At 42.3% G+C, this 20,155-nt stretch overlaps 2 protein-coding genes across 12 annotated transcripts in view; both read left to right on the forward strand.

The window, feature by feature from the left end:
• The window catches only part of LOC111937835 (uncharacterized), a 23,759-nt gene extending 15,458 nt beyond the window's left edge, over positions 1-8,301 (forward strand). For 6 of the 11 annotated variants that reach the window (XR_015278606.1, XR_015278610.1, XR_015278607.1 and 3 more), the window contains 2 exons: positions 587-727; positions 1,771-2,662. Coding sequence is in view for 2 of the 11 variants with exons in the window: in XM_086860036.1 (XP_086716162.1) it covers positions 587-725; positions 1,771-1,899; positions 3,791-3,811 (289 nt within the window). In the remaining 9 variants the exon portion in view is untranslated. Of the gene's footprint in view, positions 1-451; positions 728-1,770; positions 2,663-3,790 lie in introns of those variants that run through there. The other 5 variants (XM_086860036.1, XM_086860035.1, XR_015278608.1 and 2 more) reach the window with 4 other exon arrangements.
• Positions 8,302-9,101: 800 nt separating this feature from the next.
• The window catches only part of MED13 (mediator complex subunit 13), a 55,974-nt gene continuing 44,920 nt past the window's right edge, over positions 9,102-20,155 (forward strand). Inside the window, exons 1-2 of the mRNA XM_023939357.2 lie at positions 9,102-11,135; positions 12,963-13,197. Coding sequence (XP_023795125.2) covers positions 11,070-11,135; positions 12,963-13,197 — 301 coding nt within the window. The 5' untranslated portion in view covers positions 9,102-11,069. The remainder of the gene's footprint in view (positions 11,136-12,962; positions 13,198-20,155) is intronic.

A 20,155-nucleotide genomic window follows, 5' to 3' on the forward strand; every position in this document is an offset into this window, starting at 1 on the left:
TCTGGATAATTGGTATTGACAAGAATTCTTTTGCTCATTTTTCCTCACTTACTGCAGAATTAGGTGTCTGAATGCTGCCTGGTGTTCCCTTCCCTGCATGGAAAGAGGCACAGGAGGCAACACCTTTTGCACATAACTTCCCTGGAGTTTTGAAGTGCCTTATCTCTAGTTCAAGTACATCTGTTGAGCAACAGTGGGAGCGTGTGATTCTTGTTGACACAGGCTTTGCTCTACCTGACAGGAGGGGGGGATTATTCTCTCTTGTACTTCCAGCAGTTTGTGGGTTTAGGATACATAGGTTGTGTTTTCTTGCCTTTTATTTGTTCATTGCAGTTGCTGGGGCTGTGCAGTGTCTGCAGGGAGAGGAAGGGCACTTTCCACCAGTTTCCTCCCTGAATCTTTCAGATTTTCCAACACAAGTTTTGCCTTCTCCCTGGTTTCTGCTCCACAGGTTCTGAAGTCTGATGCCAAATACAATATGGAGTAGTGGTCACTCACTTCATACAAAGAGGTTTGATTGCACTTCCAGCTGGAACTCCACTCCTGTATTGTGATTGCAACTTCATGTTTTACTTGTATTTTGCAGTCATTCAGGGGCCAAGTTTTCAAGTTTCCAGATTTGGACTTGTTTTGATTTCACTGCAAAATCCTGCAAGAATTTTGCCAACAGCAAGACCAATGTGTTTGAAAGCAGATTGCATTTCCAGTACCTAAAGCCTGGTCAGGTGTGAGTATCTCAGTAGTAAGAGTGACTCAAACTTGTAGCTTTGATTTCCAGTAAGACACTATTTGCTTTATCTCGTAATTGTCATCTGCCAGCACTCACAGTGATTTAAATCAGACCATTTTCATGGATGAGTGTTATTCTTTGGAAATAAAGAATGCCTGACAAGCTTCTGTAGTTTCGTGAATAGATTTTTGTAAACCACAAAATGAAATGTAATTATTGTACTATGTATATTTTATGTTTATAAATATATTATATATATTATATTATATTATATTATATTATATTATATTATATTATATTATATTATATTATATTATATTATATTATATTATATTATATTATATTATATATATATATTTAATCTCAAATGGCTTTTTCACCCCAATGTGTAGGGATTCACCTTCTGAGATTGAACATCCTGTGCTTGGTATCATAATAAGAATGGTGTCTGATACCACTTGGCCACAGTGTGGAATGGAACATTTTCCTTTGTAATGAATAGCAAAGATCTGCAAAGAATAATTATATTTATGATGTATTGCTCAAACACACATTATTATTATTACAGCTCAGGATTAATTACTGGTTTGTCAAAACCTGCTGATCTCAAAACTTTTCATTGTCTAATATTTCTTGTGGCTGTTGATGAGAACATAGTCTGTGTCTCCTCAGAATGCTTCCAGGTTGTGTCTTGCCCATTTGTTCTGTCACTCTGGTTTTTTGTCTCTGGTGTCTGATTTGGAAACTTTCAAACTAGTTACTTTCTGATGTGTTTTTCCTGATGTGAATAAATTCACTGCAGAATACTTGCAGAGTAAGAGGTGTTTGTTGCCAAGCAATTATATCAGATGAAATATACAGAAGGGTAATATTTTAGTGGTTTGTTTTTGATTTTGGTTTCTGTTGTTGTTGTTGGTTTTGTTTCATTTCGTTTTTTTGCTACAGGCATGAATCTGAAGATGAATTCTGGAAATTTAGGGAAGGAAAAAGACAGGGCTTTTATTTCTTCATTTTTTTTCCTTGTCTTCTGTATTTTGCAGCGATTGCTTTGTGTCTGTAAGGTCAACACGGTTGAAGGCATGAAGATGAGGACATCAAAGCCTTTGCCCACTTATGACAATTACTCTGGAAACAAACACAGCTCAGGAGACAAATGTTATAAACAACCTGTAAGTTCTGGTTCACAAAACAGATGGGAATCCAGAGATACTTCTGAACTTGGAAATGAAATTTATTCTCAAGGTAGTGGTTGAGCTCATTATCTGCTGTTCTTTCTAAATGTAAAGTAAGGAGTGCAATGCCCATGTATTCTGTCTATAACAGCTGACATGTTTTCTGCATTCCTGTGTTTGCCTAAGAAGACATGGATAATCAATTTGATGTGCAAAATATACTGCATGGATGAATTCTGATACATATCACTTGCCATGGCTGTGCTGTTATGAGAGGGAAAAACTTCCAGGAAGGAAACAGCAAGGAAAATTTGCCTGATAATTTTCTCATCAGTTTTTCTCCAAGGACATATCTGTAGGTGGATTCTACAGACAGTGTTTGGGGTGTTTTCCTCCCCTTGAGTGTCTGGTTCTGTGTGTGTCAGTTACTTTCTCTTGCTGTATTAGAAATCAAAGCTACCTTATCACTTCAGGATAAATATATCTATATTTATATCTCTATGTCTATCTTCTATAATTCTAACTAGGAAAAACTAACCTGAAACATTTAATTTTCAGCCTTTGTTATTATTTAAATACATATTTTAAATAATTTTTTTCATTCCCTACATGTATTACAAATAACTTCCCATCTGATTGGGAAGCAGAATAGACAGGAACCAGCAGCAGACAGATGTGATTATAAAAGATGTTCTGTTTGTTGTAATGAGACTTATGGTCTTAATAAACTCTTAGAATGTTTTTAACACAACCAAATTAAGTAAGTTTAAGATCTGGTTTTCTAGTTCTAACCCTATCAGATCACTTTTTGTCTTATTTATGAGAACAACCCCCCAAATTTTTCTTATTTTTAGAGAATTTCTCACAAAATAGAGTATCTCTAGTTCAAGCAAAATAAAAAAGGAAATTTGTACGGATAAAAAGCATGAATGACAATCCTGATCATGTGGAAAAAATCAATCTGAGCTTAGACATAGTTTCACATTAGTCTCCTCCTTTCTTGGAAGTCCATATTTTCACCAGAATATCTAGCAGCATTACGTAGCCTGTCAAAATTTGCTCATAATATTTCATGTCCTTCTGCTGGAAAGAAACAGCTGGATATTTTGTGTCATGATGTGACCAATCCACCTCTGTTGTTGTCATTTTAATTGCTGGGGCTGTAGTTTTAAATCCTCCACAGAAGGTCTTTGTAGTGACAAGCGAACGGTTCACGCTTCGTAAGCAAACATAAAGAATGCTGCTGCTAATTGGAGAGGGAGTAATGCAGTTATGATTCCATCAACATTTAAGTTACATTGGGAAAGGACACGTTTTTCTGTTGTGGTTATTTTGCCACATAAAATTTTACTTGGGGTGGATTTGGTGGAGAAGGTTTTAGAACAGAACAGATTAACCCTGGAATTTCAGGGATGGGAGAGATGGAAGTGAAATTGTTCTAAGAAAAACTACAGTATAGAAATCATCATTTTATTACTCTTTCTTTGAAATTGTAGTTACTAATTGCTGGCTTGTGAAATAGCTTGTCTGTGAAAATGGAAAGAATGGACAGCCTCAAAAAACTCCCTTTCCCCTGCCCTAAAGAACTGCAGCCAGTGTTTCATGTGGAGAAGAAGTCCTTGAAAATCACCAGTTTCCCAAAGAAAGGAGGTTCTTATTCAGTAATTTAGGTCTTTAGGGTGTTTTCCCCTTGATATTCTGCCTATTGTACCCATAGACCTCCCAATTTCTAAAAGTCTGCTGGACCTTGTGATAAACCTTGGCTTTTTTCCTGAATTACACTTCCATGGAATACTTGGCTATGGATTAACAGTTTTACAGTTATGTGCCCAAAGTTCTTTCCCCTTCATTCTGATTTGATTTTTTTTCTACTAACATCTCTTCTCAGGTAGAGCCTCATCTCAAGTAGCCTTGGGAAGGCCAAAGGTGCTTCCTTTTCCAGTTCACTGCCTGGATTTTAGAAGATACTAATTTTTAGCATCTAAACAAGGAAGTCACAGCTCTTTCCATGGGAAGAATCACAGAGATGACAGGGCTTCCCCCCAAAACACTGCCTGTGTAATTGCTGAAGACATTCCAAGCCACTCTAACGAAGTGCTGTCTGCCAGTCATTATGTTCTCCTTGGAGGCCCATCTGTTGCACTTCAAATATGTAAAGGTCTCTATCATTTATTGCTCCAAACAAATCCAGGCCTTTGTCTGACATGCTGGAGCTCCTGAATGGATTCTAGAGGTGGTTTCAGGCACAAAGCTCAGGGTATTCCCTTTGGTTGTACTCCTTCAGCTCAAATTTCAGAGCACAAATACACTGATTAAACCGATACCTGAATATTTTCAATTTATTTAGAAATGAATTGTGAACAACAACAACAACTAAAAATATCTGAAATACACTTTCATTCAGCCAGGAGGACATTGGAAGATTTTTGTTTCTGATGAAAAAATCTTCCAATTGTAGTGGTATCCAGATTTGATATATGCTGAGATTGGAATGAAAATTACCTTATTTTAACTAAATCTTTTATTAGCTTATTTGTATCTGAAACTAGTGATTCAAAGGAATAGTAAAAAAGAGAGTTAACAGCTTAAAATGCTCAAACCTTCCTTAGCACATGTCCTTTACAAGGATGTAATACTTGGTTGTACAGTCATTATTTATAGGTTAATTAGGATCCTTTCCATGAGTAAAATGAGCAAGATCAGGCATTAAAATATGCTGTTTTTTGTTTTTCCTGCTGCAGATTTTAAAGAGCTGTACATTCAGATTGGAGAACATGAGAATTGTATTTTCACAGCAGAAAAGTTCTGTTCAGAGATTTCCAGCCAGAGAAATCCGTAACAATTTCTGTCTGATTAGGGAGTGGTCCTATCTTTTATCCCCTTTTCCTCTTTCCCTTCTCCTTCCTGCACAGCAGCTAATGTTCTGGTCAGAAGTAATAATATGTTAGATCTTGAATGTCAGTAGCCCCAGAGATTCTGACAAGACTATTCATGTGCATTCATACGTCTTAACCAAAGCTGACACTAAAGAGAGCAAGAATTCTCATATTCCTCTTTTTATTGCCGTGCATTAAACCCAAATCTTCTCTTGGAGACCTCTGCTAGAAATGACACATTCACCATTTGAAAAAGGCATTTTAGCAAGGTCTAAACAAAGCAGCTGGACATCAATCTGGCACAGGGCAGAGGCTCCTGTGAGAGCTCGCAGTTCAAAGCTGAACTCTGGTTTATGCCTTACAAATGTTGTGAGGTAAATACTAATGGAAAATAATCATTCCTCCTAGTCTTTCTAAATTTCAATTTAAAAATAAGTGTTTTTTAAAAAAAAATATTTTTTTTTTAAATAGGACATGTTCTTATAGGGATATTTGGATTCTGGTAACTCAAAGTTGTTTTCTGAGGGACACACACTGATTGAATATTCTGCCCTACCTTTTACTCTGGACAAATTTTATACACACTTGTAGGATGGTGTACAGCACATGTTTGGGTAATTTTGCAGGGATCTGATTAAGTTGTTAAAGCCAGGTAGGAAATTCTGCCAGCAATGATATTTTTAATCTTCTTTTTTAAAATGGTTGGTAGTAGTGACTAAGGCAGACTAGGTGGCTCTGGGCAGCTCGCCATTTTTAGGTAGTTTAATTTGTTAAAAATTATCTTTCTTCCCACCCAAATCCCCTTGAAACCATTTGGAGAAGAGAACTGTTGAACAGTTGCCAGTAATAAGTCCTGCTGAGACCTCTGTATCCTCCTGACAGAAATGTTGGTGCCAACTGGAGACTGACTGGCACGAGTTTGAACTCTACACTGCTTGATATATTTACTTCACATGCACCAATTACAATAATTACCACCTCTGTAGCTGAAGTTTAAGCACTCAGTCTGCACTCCATACCTCAGGTTGTTGGCAGTATGTTCAATCCTATAATCTCAATTTTCTTGGAATAATTAAGTAGAAAATAAATACTTCCAAAAATTAGGAGAGAGTCTGAATGGCAATCAGAGGCTGAATAAGAGTTGTTTGTCATGTTGCTATTGTTAAGCTGCATTTATTTCTATTTAATCTTGATTTCTAAAAGGCAGCATCTTCTTTTGCCTGCAGAGATTCACCAGGAGATGCTGTAGTCCATTGACTTTTATATTCAGCAGTGGAGTATCTCTTGATGTGAATGAAAAAGCAACATGAACTCCTACTTTGTTTAGATGTTTTAAAAATATAAATATTCCTTTCAAAATAAATGGTTTTGACTAGAAGGGGAAATCACCCATCCCTAGCTCCTTTTGGCTGGATGTTTCCATGTGAGATTGTAAGGATTTAATACCAGGACTGGCAAATTGTCAGTTCCTGACAATTCCACTGGTTTAAATCTGATGCAATAAGGACCATCTCTCCCCCACCCCTGTTGTCTTTCCAAGATACTGGTTAATTTTTAAATTGGATCAGCAACATTTAAAAAAAAAATGGTAAAGTTTCTATTACACAAAGATAAACCTTAGACTGAGCACAAACTGACTTGCCTGTAGCTTTCCTAATATAATTGCACTGCGCAGAGTAGATACTAAAATTTATATTAAAATTTCTTCATGCAGGTTCCCTCTAGGGAGAGGAAGGGGAAAGGAAAAAGCTTTATGTGACAGATGCTAATTATGCAGCTTAATGCACTTCTGGAAGTTGCAGAGATGAGAACTCTGTAAGAACCTATCTGCAAAACAAAGCACATTTTCAACAGCATTTTTTCCTCAATTCTTATTTAATCTGCCTCCTCTCTGTTTTCCAGAGAATACTCTTTATATCCCAAAGAGTACAAAGGGCAAGCAGTGTCTGGTGCAGAATTTGCCAACCATGGATGTGATTGTCCTCCATTGTGTCTTACTGTTCTGAGGTGCTGTACATGGAGTTGGGAAAGCTTCAAGGTTCTGAGTCAGGAAGAGTTTGAGTTCAAAATTCCTTAGGTGATGTGTTAGTTTTCTGTCCTCTTTCTTGGATATTTTATCAGTTCCTTATCCTGTGTTTAGGTTTGCTGGACAAATAATGTTCTGCACTTGTGCTGGGATTCTATAGAAGGATTTATTGTGATGAATGTGTCAGGACTGATGAACCGGATCCCAAAATGCATTCTTATAGAGAAGTGAGCTCAGCCACATGAGCTGAGTTGCTCAAAACTGGGAGGTGCATCCACACCAAACCAAGTGTTAGACATTAATCCTCTCTTCCAGACAGTGAGCTGTGCTGTTTGAGGAAAAAGAAATGGGAAAATTTGACCATATCCTGAAATCAATTCAGACTTGCAAGAAGCATCATCCTGGATATCCAAATCTACCCAATCACTTTTATCAAATGATTATTTTTCCTGTTGTGTACTTAATGCTGAATGCTGCTTTCCCTGATTTCCTTCACATCCTTGGATTTCTCCGTGGGGAGGAATGACTTGAGAACCTCTGGGACTTCTGAGGGGCTCGGGCTGGCCCTGGGCACCCAGGAATGCTCCTCACAGCCCTTGGCTGCAGCCTGCCCAGGGAAAACCATCTGTTCCCCTTGGAAAGGGGTTTGCTTCCCCCCAGAGCCCTCCCCCCGCATCCCGGCTCCGGCCCCAGCTGCCGTGTTTCGATGAGCACTGGGGGAATGAATCTCCTGCGTTTAAAAATACTCTGCTTCTATTTAGATGAAAAGAAGAATCTTGCTTGCCTACACTGGCATACAAAAATAGGCTCAGTGTGAGTAAATCTTCAAAGTTTCTCTTGGTGAATATATCTAGCCTCACTTTTTTTTTTAAACTTATCATATAAGTTTATTTATAGAGTGTCCTTCTTTCCTCCTACTCTATCAAGACATTTGCAGAAGGTTGTCGCTCGTCTTGTTCAGGAGTCCTGAAATAATTTGCAGGGCCTTTGAAACATCATCGTGTTGCATAGTTGTGATCAACGTGCTGCTGTTGCATGAACATATCGTATTTTAATGTGAATGTCAGGTTAGCTGAGACATTCAGAGCTTTCTTTTACTTTAGGTGCTTTACACTGGTTTGTGTTTTTGCTTGAACACTGCTGTAAAAATTCTGCATATAGTAACTTAAAATTTTCCATTCTACTTGCAAGGCATTGCCTAGAAAATTAATGTGTAATATGAGAGGATTAGTAAGATGCATACACTTTCCAAACATCTCTTAAAAATAGCTTTCACTGTCACTGTAGCATCTTAATTCTGAATAATCTCACAGTCCTTCTGCAAATCTGTGCATGTAGTAACAGAGAAGCCACCTACTTCTTGTGAACTGCACAATATGCATCTGGGCATGGAAAAAACTGGGTTTTGGAGTAGGGCTCTGCTTTGGCAGAGAGGCTGTCTGCGGGACTAGTGAGAGCATTAACGCTTGCATTAAATATTAAAGTCAGCTTTCACAATACTTGCCTATCTTTTCAAAAAGGCTCCGAGATCCTCAGTTTGGAATTTGCTCCGTGGTGCAAAGCACCAGCGCAAATCTCGGGAATCCTCTGCCAAGAGGTGGAAGCAGTGGAAGGGGAGCCAAGGCGAGTGCTGGGGGACACTCTGTGCCCGGCCTTCGGCCCCAGCCTGACCGGAGGTGCCCTGGGGTGGGCACAGAATCCCAGGATATCCACAAGGACCACGGAGTCCAGCCCTTATGGCTCATACAGGGATCAGCCCCGGGAATGGATGGGAGCCCCAGCAGGGATAAGGGAAGGGTGAGCCCGTGTGTAAATATCTAAATGAGGGTGCGAAAGGATGCACCAGGCTCTGCTCCGTGCTGCCAACCACCAGGACATGGCGCAACGAGCAGGAATCGACACCCAGGAAGTCTCCCCTGAAGGTGAAGAAGAACTTGTCCAAAGAGCCCTGGAGCAAATTACCCAGAGAGCTTGCGGAGCCTCCCTCATGCCAATATCCCAGACATGATCCTGTGCTCCGGGCTGACCCTGCCCAGCTGCCCCACGCCACCATCCCGGGAGCCGTGAGCCCGGCAGGGGGCGGGACTCGAACCCGCGGTCCCGCCGCTCCGCCGCTCAGCGCAGCCGCTAGATGGCGCCGCCCCAACGAGCAAGGCGGGGGCTCCGCAGCGCCCCGGACGCCCCTGGCGGCCGCGCGCCGCCGCCGCACCCGCCTTCCCCCAGCGGCGCCGGCGGCCATGGCGGTGCGCGCCCACGTGACGGCGCGGCAGCCAATGGGAGCGCGGCAGGGGGGCCCCGACCGCCGTCCCTGTGGCCGCCATTAAAGAAAAAGGGTCTCGGAATTACCCGGGAGCCGGATCCGCTCCCGCTCCGGCCATGGGGGACCCGCGCTGAGGCTCCCGCCGCCACAGGATGCCGCGGCCGGGCAGCCGCCGACAGAGGCACCGCTGAGGGGAGGCGACGCGCCGGCGGGGGCTTCGCGGCACCGACTCCGCCAGCGGCAGCAGCGGCGGCGGCGTCCCTGTGTGTCGGCGGCGCCGGGAATTGCGGGGCTCCGACCCCTTCGGGCTGAGCAGAGCCCGGGGCTCGGCCGCCGCCTCCCCGCCCTGCTCAGGAGCCTCGGGGAGGGGGCCCTCCGCCCACCGCCCCCGCGGGGACCCGCACCTGAGGAGAGCGAGCGGTCTCGGGGCTCCCCCGCCCCCCCAGGACAGACCGCTCCGGCCGAAGACGATCGTTTTTTATATTCCTCCCCCCCCCCGCGCCTTTTTTTTTTTTTTTTTTTCTCCCCGCTGGATTTTTTTTTTTTTTGTTTGGTTTCTTTTTTTTTCCCCTTTATTTTTAAAGGACCGGCCTCGCAGCTGAGCTGGTCCCTCCCCGCCTCGCCGCCCCCCCGTGCCCAGGGGTCTGGCGGGGGTCGCTTCGCCCTCCCCGCGGTGACTCGGCGGGGTCCGAGCTCCCTTGAAGAGACTTTGCGGGGTCCCTCGGCCCCCGAGGACAGCTGGTGGGGACCAGGCTCCCCGAAGACAGTCTGCGATTTACCGCGTCCTCCTCCCCCGAAAAGGCTGGGGATCGGCCTCCCGGAGACTCCTCCATCCTTCCCCGAAGAGACTTCGAGGGTCACCCGCAATTTCCTCCTTCCACCCCTCTCCCCCTCCCTCCTTTCCCCACGGAAGGAATTTTTACCCAACGGAGGATATTTTGGTTTCGCCCTCGCTGCGAAGAGTATTTCGTTTTGGGGAGGGGGGGTTTCCACACGGGAATTTAATCCCCCGCTGGGCTGCTAAGGAGACTTTTGCGGCCTTTCTCTCTCAAGGAATACCTTCCCCCCTCCCCTGCCCCCGCAGATGTTTTTTTGGGGTACACCCCCGGAAATTTTTCTTGCTCTGCATTTACGAATTCTTCAGACTGGCCTTGCTTCTGGCCCCTGAAGTTTGTTTTTATGATTTTAAATTTTAATTTATTTGGAATATTTTTGGAGCAGGGGAGAAGAATCTGACCCCCCCACACCCTGTTGCCCTCGGACTCCGAAGAGACGAGCCTGGATTTTTCTCTCTCCCACGGCCAATCCTTCCCAGTCATTCCACAATTTACCCCTTTCTCATCTAATGACTAAAGGAACAGGAGGAAGAGGAGGGGGGGTTCTGGATTAATTGCCCCCGCTGGATTATTTATTTTTTCCTGCTTCTCTTGCTTGGCATCTGAGAAGAGAGGAAGGAGGGATGTCAACTGATTTTTACCCCTAGCCCCCTGGATTAATTACCCCATTTTTATTCTCTTGTTGGATCAATTACCCCTTCACCTTACCTCCTCTCCTCCCCTCCTTATGCGAACGAGAAGACAAGAGGAACAGGGAGGATTTTGATCTTAATCTCCCGTCGTTGGATTACTTACCACCTCCCTCTTTCTGTTCTCCCCTTCCACGGCGGCTTTACACCCCCGATTGAGCTCCAGAAGACGAGAAAACGCTCTGAGTTCATCTTTATTTTTTTTTAATTTTTATTTTTTTTATTATATTTTTACCCCCCTCTCCCACACCTCTCTGTCTCTCCTCGCGGGTTATTCCCCCTGCCACTATTTCTCGTGCGTGTGTCTGTAAATCCCTTATTTAATTGTATTATTATTTGTGCGTGTGCAGAGCCCCCCTCCCCCTTTCCCTCTCGCTGTCTGTCTCTCCCTCTCTCCCTCTCTCTCTCTCTCTCTCTGTCTGTCTCTTTCTTTCTTGTCGGAGGCTGTGGGATAATGGCGTGTGGGTTGTGGCTGTGAGGATGAGTTCCTGCTTCGTGCCGAACGGGGCCAGCCTGGAGGATTGCCATTCCAACCTCTTCTGCCTGGTGAGTGTCGGCCCCCGGCGCACACACGCCCGGGGCCACCGAGGGAAGGGCTCGGAGCTCTGGGGGAGGGGGAAGGGGCAGTGGAAGCAAAGCAGCCATTTTTAGCAGAGCTTCTGCTGGATGAGCCCTCGGAGTAGGCCCTGCCTGGAGCAGCCAACTCTCCCATGCCCCTCTGGTTCCCCTCCATCGCTGTCTGTCTCGCCTCGCCCCTCCCTCCGCTTTCTTCCTGGATAGTAGCCTCCCCGCAACTCGCCTTTTCCTTCCCTTTCCGTGCCTTCCAACTTTTCCTCCTTTCTCCCCTATCCTTGCCTCTGAGCGGGGTATTTCTCGCAGGGGAAGGGAGCTGCTGCTGTTCCCAGCCCCACATCTCGGGGAACTTTCTCTTCTTCCTCCCCACTCGTGGCATCCCAGACAAATCCGAGGCGAAACCTCCCTTCTTCTTCGCTTCTAAACGGATCCCTTTCCCTGCTTGTTTTTATTCTGGTGATGCCCTCCCTGTCTTGTGTTTTGATGTGCACCATTTTGTAGTCTTTTTTTTTTTTTTTTTTTTTTTAACCCAAGTATCAAATCGTTCACACTGTTGAATTTTGGTAGCTCCAAAAGTAAATTCGATATAACTGGACTGTGATGCAATTTTTTGGTGTCTGTGCTGAGCTGTTTCATCAGCTTTTAATGCAAATGAGCTAATCTTAGCTGCCTGCCTGATATTTATGATTCTGGAGATTGTTACAACAATCTTGTGCCAAACTGTGGCACTCATATTTTTGGATGGAGGGGAATCTGGACAGCCTGACTGTGTCTGCAGACTGCATCAGGCCTGCAGCTCCAGATTAATAGTGCAATTTTAAATCTGAAAGTCTTTCTATAGTAGCAACTGTTGCAGACAACCTTTCATCTAAATTGTTCTCCAGCTGAAGGTAGGGAGGCTGCCATGTTAGGTTTAAATGTTGCAGTAATCTTTTGTGTGTTGTCATATTGGGAAGACAAAAAATAGTAACTTCTTAGCAAATGCCAGCCTGCCTTGCCTCCTGTACCTGCCTTAAGGTACTTGTGCTCGACGGAAAAAACTGTGTGCTAAAACTTGGTGTTGTGTTGTACATAATCCAGGAATTGTCTGCTTGCCATTACACAGAGTAGTAACTCTTTCCCTATGTAAAATCAAATTAATTTCAGCCTAGGAAGGGGTTTAGTGGATCATTATCAATGTGGTTGCAGGTCTAACATATAATTGAATGATAAAGTGAGGATTTAAATTCTTGAAATGTGGTGTGAGGAATGAAAAGTGTGATAGCTCTTGGTAAAATTAGTGAATACGAGAAGGAGAGACAGAGAATTTTTTACAATGGAGAAACTTGTGAAATTTTCCCAAGTGGTAGATGGCTGGAAGAATGTGTGGTTTACTGTATCACCTATTTCCATGGAGTAATCTTGGATGGAAAAGGCAGTGTATGCATAAGTAAGCAAAAAGAAAGATGTTCTTTACTAAGGCAAGTGTTTAGGAGATTGGACACTTGCAGTCTGTGAATAATAACATTACTCACTCCTCTTTCACTCTTTTCCATTAAATCAAATCCGATTTTTCTCTGTGTAACGTTATGGCTGCAGTGGAAATGAGCAGCTCTTGCTTTACTGCAGTTATTTAATGAGCTATTAAACCAGGATGCCTGATTGTTCCCACTTTATCTCCTAAGGCACACAAAACTTACCGATGTGGTTCCCATTCAATTCTGGGGGCTCAATCCTCCCTTTCTCCCTGTGGCATCACCTTGTAGTGGGATGTGCTTGCTGGAGGTGCCTGCAACTTGACTGCTCTTTTCTTTCCCCCAGGCTGATCTAACTGGGATTAAATGGAAGCGCTACGTGTGGCAGGGCCCAACATCTGCCCCCATTCTGTTCCCGGTCACGGAGGAGGATCCCATCCTGAGCAGCTTCAGCCGCTGCCTCAAGGCCGACGTGCTCAGTGTCTGGCGCCGGGACCAGAGGCCTGGGCGCAGGGAGCTCTGGATATTCTGGTGGGGGGATGACCCCAACTTTGCTGACCTGATCCATCATGATCTCTCAGGTAGGAGCTTGACAGAAGGTCACACCTTCCTTTGGTCACTGAAAGGATTCTGCTGCTTAGGGCTGGCTTCTGACACCTGTACCAGATGGAGTGTTGTCTCTAGAAAAGGCAAATTTATTGCTGTAACCCTCAGCAAATTCTTACAGCAATGAGCAACCATCTACTCTGTGTTCAGCTCACCTTGGACTGCTGGATTTTCAAGAAAAAAGGGTTTTGCTCCCCACTTGTTCCCTTGAAAAAACCAAAACACAAGCCTATGAGTTTTGGCAGCTTCTTCATGAGAAAGCTGTGCTGAAAGCTGTGCCTGTGATTCACAAGTGATGCCTTAAACATGTTTTGATAAGATCCCTTTTGTTGGGCAATTAGAATTTTCAAATTCAAATAGTAAAGCTCATTTTATTATGTAATAAGTGTAGAGATCTGGACAGCTCTTGAACTGTTTGGAGTTGTTTTGGTTGGAATTTACACCATCAGTGAGGAGCCCTCAGAAGGAGGCACCTGGAACTAACCAGCTGTTTCCATGCAAAAATCTGTAAACCTTCAGTTTTTATGATTTCTCTCACACCCTTTTCCTGGTGCTCTGAACCTGCTTTCAAACCCAGCCTTTTGAAAGACTGACAATATTTGTATTTCTCAATAATGTCGTACTTCAAATTTGGCACCTTCCTTTGGAAATGTTTGCTTATTGAGCTCAATTCCCCACGTAGATGGTTTCCAGCTGCTTATCAGCAAGGTGACGAAGTTAGATATTTAAATTGGGTGAGTCTAAAGGTGAGACTGAACTAATTCAAGGGGAAAAAAAAACCCCAACAAACACATCACTCTAATTTCCTTTCAAATAATGTACAGTATTCAGATTACTGAAGTGTAAAATGAGACCAAGGTTTGGTGACCTGGTAACTAGAAGTTGTTAATGCTGCCTGTGTGTGTGTGTGGATAAGTTGGAGAACAAACAGGAGTTTAAATTGCCACTGAGGAAGTTGACTTGAAACAATTTAATAATGTGCGGAATTTTTATACAAAAATACTGTGATCAGAAAAACAATTGACGCACTGAAATGATGTTTATTTCTTTGAATTGTTGACTTCAAAGATTGGGTTGTTGCTCCTATTCCTGTCTAAGCTGGAACTACAAACTTTGCATTTTAAATGGCACTTACACTGGACTTTGCTTGATATTTTAGTGCATTTAAGGTTTCCTTATTATGACCTATAAATAACCTCAGTTTTGACCAGCAGGGAACATCCTTTGTGTGGCTGAGATGTAACTTAGACACAATGCTTGGTGGTTTTGGCCTGGGCCTGCCCTGAGCCAAGACCAACACTTGTGGAAGGACCTGTGTGAATTTGGTGTGCTCCTGGTTGTGGGATTATATCAAGACAAATTTTGCATGGGAAATGCAATGAAATTTAAGACATTTGGAAAGTGTGATTTTGCTCTACCTAACCACTAAAATTATTTGTTTGAGCAACTTTCTTTGCCACCTCTTGAATCTGTCTGCTGGTGATTTTTCACAGAGGGACGTTTGAAAACAACAGTGGTTTGTAGCTGGAGTTTTAGATCAGCACCTTGTTTGTGCTTGTCCAGAATTACCCTTTTGCACAGGTAGATAAGCAGGTATCATCCCAGGGACTTACCAACTCTTAACCTCTCTTAGGGTATAAGGAGAGATAGTGGAGGATTAGAGTCTCCCAGCCATGTCTTCAGGTATTTTCTTTGTTCAGGTCACCTGTGGGTGCCTGTGCTTCCCCAGAGCTGTTCCACACGTGTCCTGTGTAATGCTGGTACTCCTGAGCCTGTCACCTGTGTCTGTGTGGAGGTGTGTCTGACACCTTGGGCTCTGCAAACATGGTTTTGTCCTCTTTGAATGAAAAAGAGAATTTGTGAGTGTGTGTGAGGCTCTTGTGCCCACAAGTTGGTACAGATCCTCCTCAGCTGGATGGCAGAGGAGGTCGCTGAGGGGTGCCCACACCTGCACTTTTTCTCTTTGCTGTTACACAAAATCTTAACGTGGATCTCATAGAAGAGAGAATTATGGCTGAACCCAAACAATGTTATCTGACCTTTGTTGTAGCCTAATGGATTTTTTCATCGGTGGACAATTTCTCCTGGTAATTCACACTGCCTTGTTCTCCCAATGACTGCGTGTTACATTTTCAATAGGAATGATAAATGACTTCTTAGCACAGCCTTGTTACCTGCAAAATTGATTGGAAATTGTTTGCTGCTGGAGGTTGAGGTGCTGCCTCATTTAGAAGTTTGCTGCTGGATAGGTGAAGGATTGTCCTGGAGGATGGGGAAGAGGGAAGAATCTGGGAGCAGTTTGTCCCTTAGTGCCTTTGGACCGATTTCTCCTGGGGAAGTGGCCCTTGAGAGAGCCCTGGTGAGAAATCTGCCAGAGCCACATTAATAACTCTTGATTCTGGCTCCCTTTGGTCTGAAACTCTGCCTGTTAAGGAGATATTGGTATTTTGACAGTTTCTGACTTTTTTGATGATGTGTAGTTTCAGTGAACAGTGGGTGCTCAGTGACTGGAACACGTCTTGGTTATCAGCCCTGGGGGATTTGAAATATGTCAGCCTTCCAGAACCCTTTTGTCCCCTTCCCAAGATCCCTTCACCAGGGGATGTACAGTGTTGTGAATGTACATTTATGCATACCAGATTGAAGAAATAAATGCTATCTCTGTGTTCAGCTGGACATTCTGGAAGTTCACTCTCTGCCCTGGAGTCACGTTTGAATCCTGCTCATGGCTGTGTTGGAGTTCTCATTCCAAGCCTTGGATAAGTGTCTTGTTGATGGTCAGGGATTGTTGTTGCCTGGAGGCATGTCAAAAGGAGACTTGTTCAGAGATGCTCATTGATCAGGAGTATTGACTTCACTCAATCATTTATTTTTTTCCCTTCCCTAGGAACCTACTCACTGTACATACAGCCAAAAAACCAGAGGTCTATTTCTAACCCAACGTAGCTAGAGGCAGACAGAAGTTAGTGAAATGTTATTTTAGCCTCTAACAACCTCAAAGGTTATGTTTTTGTTCTGACAGTGAGGCTTGATTATAGTAATTCTTGCAACTCAAACCCTAAAGTAGGACATCTCTTCCAATTTCAGCAGGCGATGGTCTCTCATGGCTCCGATCAGCAGTTATTTTATTAGAAAGGTTCTTTCTTATTTTCATGTGGCTACTTCTACACTCGGATTATATTTTTTTAAATTGGCAGTAGATGATTTTAAACCTGAGAACAGTCGGGTATGAATTATGTACAAGACATAGTCCCAGGGAAATGGTTACAATTTGATTAATGCTGGGATAGGGGAATGCTGCTATATGGCTTTGACCTTCAAATTGCATCTTTTAAATGGTGAGCTGCAAGATGCATCTTTTTCATTTTGGTGTCTATTAAATTTGCTTAATTTACTTTAAAAATTAAAGAGTTGTCTGTCATATATCAAGATAATCAGTTTTTGTTTGCTGAACAATCTTGCTCATGCTTCTGTGAGGGGGAAGTGTATAAAAATAATGCTGGTTGGAAGAGAGCTTGGAAGAATCCTGATGCTTGTCTTTGTGGTAAAAGCAGTGATGGCAGCAAAGACTAATATGTGTTGTGTAGTTGTTGATGCATGTGCATTATAGATCAAATCCTTGTCCCCAAAAAATCAGTGAGATTGTGCTGATGTCAGCACTGAGTGTCTCATTACTCCAGGACAATGGAAACCAGAGCATGAGCCAGTTATCATTCCAAGGGGCTGCAAACCCTGCCAGTTGCAAGGAGTTGGCAAAGGCAGCTTGGAAAAGAGTTCAGCCAGTGATGCTTTTTAAAATAACAATTGTTCCCTAAGATCATTTAACTTCTACAAAAAAACACACCCCCCAAGAAAAAAAAAAAAAAGAAAAAAAAAAGGAAAGGATGCTTTTTAAAACATTTTGCAGCTGATGTGAGCCCGGTGAGCTGCAGCCCCTTGTCTGGGAAGGATCTGTGTGTTCTGTGGCAGGCAGGAAGGCAGGAGAGGCATTCCAAGTGTTCTTGCTGCATTGATGCTTCAGCATTTCTTTAGTCCTCCATGTTAGAGATGTAGCCACTTAAGCAAAACTGCTGATAAGCATTATGCAAAAATTACTGAAGCAGTTTTATCAAACTTCTGTGACTTGCTGTGAGCTCAAAGGTGACAAAGATTTAACTTTCCCCCTGCCTTTTTTTCCTTGACCAACGTGCACGTGAAATATCTGTGGAGTCAGGTGAAAAATGCTTTGTCACAGCCAGTGAGGATTTGGCATTGTGTCATGTTGGTTGTGTGTACAATGTCACATGCATAATGACCTGGATAAATCAGAGCAATGAAATATTTTACTTACACTGTTACATCTATCTGCATATGGAATTACTTGGTGAAGGAGGAGGATATTGGATCATTTAGCTGGGAAGTTTTTCAGCTTTTCTTGCCCCTCTGTAGCCAAACTTACACCCAACAAATGCTGAAGGAGAACAGTTACCTTGTTATCTTTATAAACTACCATGGTTAAACTCTTAAAGAAAGCTTCTGCTTTTAAATTTTCAGGATTTAGAAAATATTCTGCTGTGTAGAGAGCATAAAACCTCTGTGTGTGATACTGGTAAAGGCCAAACAGCACTAAAACCTACCTGGAATGGTGCTGAACGTTTTCACTGTGGCATTTTGGACAGTTTGGGTATCCAGAGCCTTGGATTCAGATTCTGTTCAGAGAGCGTAGATAACAGATACCACTCCAATAGGAACAAACTTTGGTTGTCTTACTCAGATTGTTATATTGGTGTTTTAAAATTGTATTATTTTCCTTTTCTCCTGCAAAATCTGTTGCTTCTCACTTGTTTCATAAGGGATGTAGGCACTCAAAGTGGTATTTCAGTAGCTTTGCTGGGTAATTCTCACTTTGAGGAGTTTAAAGTATTTTAATTCAAAAATCTGGGTTTTTAAATAGAAAACTTCTACTCAAAGTGTTTCTTTCATATTGTTACAATATTGTGTACAGCAGCAGTTTCACATTACTTATTTGCTTCCCTTGGAATCTGAGTTTTATATAGGAAGTTTAATTGTGTAAATCAAGTTTATGTCAGTGTTTTTATAACTGGCAGTCCTATAATGGCAAGAAGGGGAGCCTGTGAAGTAAGAAATGTTTCCAAAAGACAAGTCTCAATCCTGATATGAAAGAATGGATTTCTCCCCTCTGTAATTGAAGTAATTGGGGGGAATTGTAGTCCAAAGTGGAGGCTTTGTTCCTTTGCATAGTTTATTTTAGAGGTTCATTGAGCATTAGGAAGATATTTTTAATGGTGTGGTAAACACTCAGCTTGTGCAGGAACTGGTGTTTACTGGTGTCCTGTGTGTTAAAGGAAGAAGGGAAATCCATATTCTTAAGTCTTCTTAAAAATTACATTTTCAAGGCTGTATATTTATCTGCTGCAATATAGACTTGTATATATATATATATGTATGTATGTATATGTATATATAGCATGTATTAATACTTAGAAATCCTTGATTAATAATTTTGGCTAAACATCTGTGAATAGCAATAGGCTTAAAAACCTGACATGAATGAAATTAAAAGGTTTAAAGATACTCTTTTGTCAGAATTCACTAAAAATTGCAAGAGTTTTATATGCTGAGTTTGCTCCAATTTTTTTTTGCTTCTTCGAAAGCACCACACAGAAGGGCATAATCAGTAAAAATGAACTTTACTGGTTCAGATGAACTATAGGAAGAATGGAAAGGAGAACATAAAAGTTCGGAAGAAAAGTGGCCTCAAATAAAATTGGTAATATTGAGAAGGTGCTGACTGAAAAAGTTTATTTATGTGTAGTGTGCAAATTGCTTTTTTTTTGGCCATTGTTTCCGTGAGTTCTTCATTTCCTGATAATTTTTAGCTTCATTTGAGGAAAACTCTGTCTAATATGTGATGTAAAGAGAGAGGGAGCAGTGGGATATGGATATAAATTGTTTAATGGATTGACATAAAAATAAGTGTGCTGGGGGAAGAGTTGAGTGCTTTGGACAGCTGAGAGAACTCATCAAAAATAAAGTACTTGTAACCTTCAGGTTGCCAGAGCACTTCTGTGGATAACACTTGTCCAAAGTGAAATTGTGGCTTAGCACCTTTTGAAAATGAGTCAGCAACTTCTTTTGGTTTGTTAGCATTATCAGATTGAATATTTGAATTTATTGTTTAAGAATGATTAGAGGACAAAAGTGCCTCTTCCTCTCCCCCTCTTTTAATGAATGGATTGCTGTGTACAATTTTCTATTAAGTGGGAGGGGTTTTCTCATGTCGAGAAACAACAATTTGAATTAAGAAGAAAAATAGTTGGCAGATGTGAGCAGATGTCATGTTTGCTTCTCTCCACCACTAAAAATGGGGGGAGGGGAATGACTAAATAGACTTCAGAAAGTCAGAGAATACTTACTGCTGGGTTTTTTTGCATGAATTTGAATAATGTTCTGAAATGAGGGTTTCTTGTACTGACAGCTTCTTTTACCTTCCCCTTCTGTGGCAAGGTGCACTTCACTCAGAGCAGGTGGTCTGGTGAGCAAAAATTAATTGGAGTTTTAATTGTGATTTCCATCTCAAGCCTTATACTTTCTCCACATAACACACTCAGCTAAGAGTTCTCTGGTTCTGCAGTAATCTGAGGGAGAAGAGCTTTCCAGAATTACATCCTGTGGCAAGTTCTTGCATGGAAACTTACTCATAACTTAGTGGTCTGCACAGCTGATCCTGAATGAAGCTTCATCCATCCTAAATGAAGCACCTGACTACAGAGAATGGAAACCTCTCCTTTGTGTCCACAGTGTCATCATCAAAACACAAGATTTGTGTCGCTTAAGTATCCCTGCAATTTCAGCATCTCCCATGGCATTGCTACACTGATACGCCAAAACAAAATTAGGCATAAAAACTGTAATTAGCTCCTTCCATTCCCT

The sequence above is a fragment of the Cyanistes caeruleus genome, chromosome 21, assembly GCF_971803275.1.
Source record: "Cyanistes caeruleus chromosome 21, bCyaCae1.hap1.1, whole genome shotgun sequence".
Taxonomy (NCBI): Eukaryota; Metazoa; Chordata; class Aves; order Passeriformes; family Paridae; genus Cyanistes; species Cyanistes caeruleus.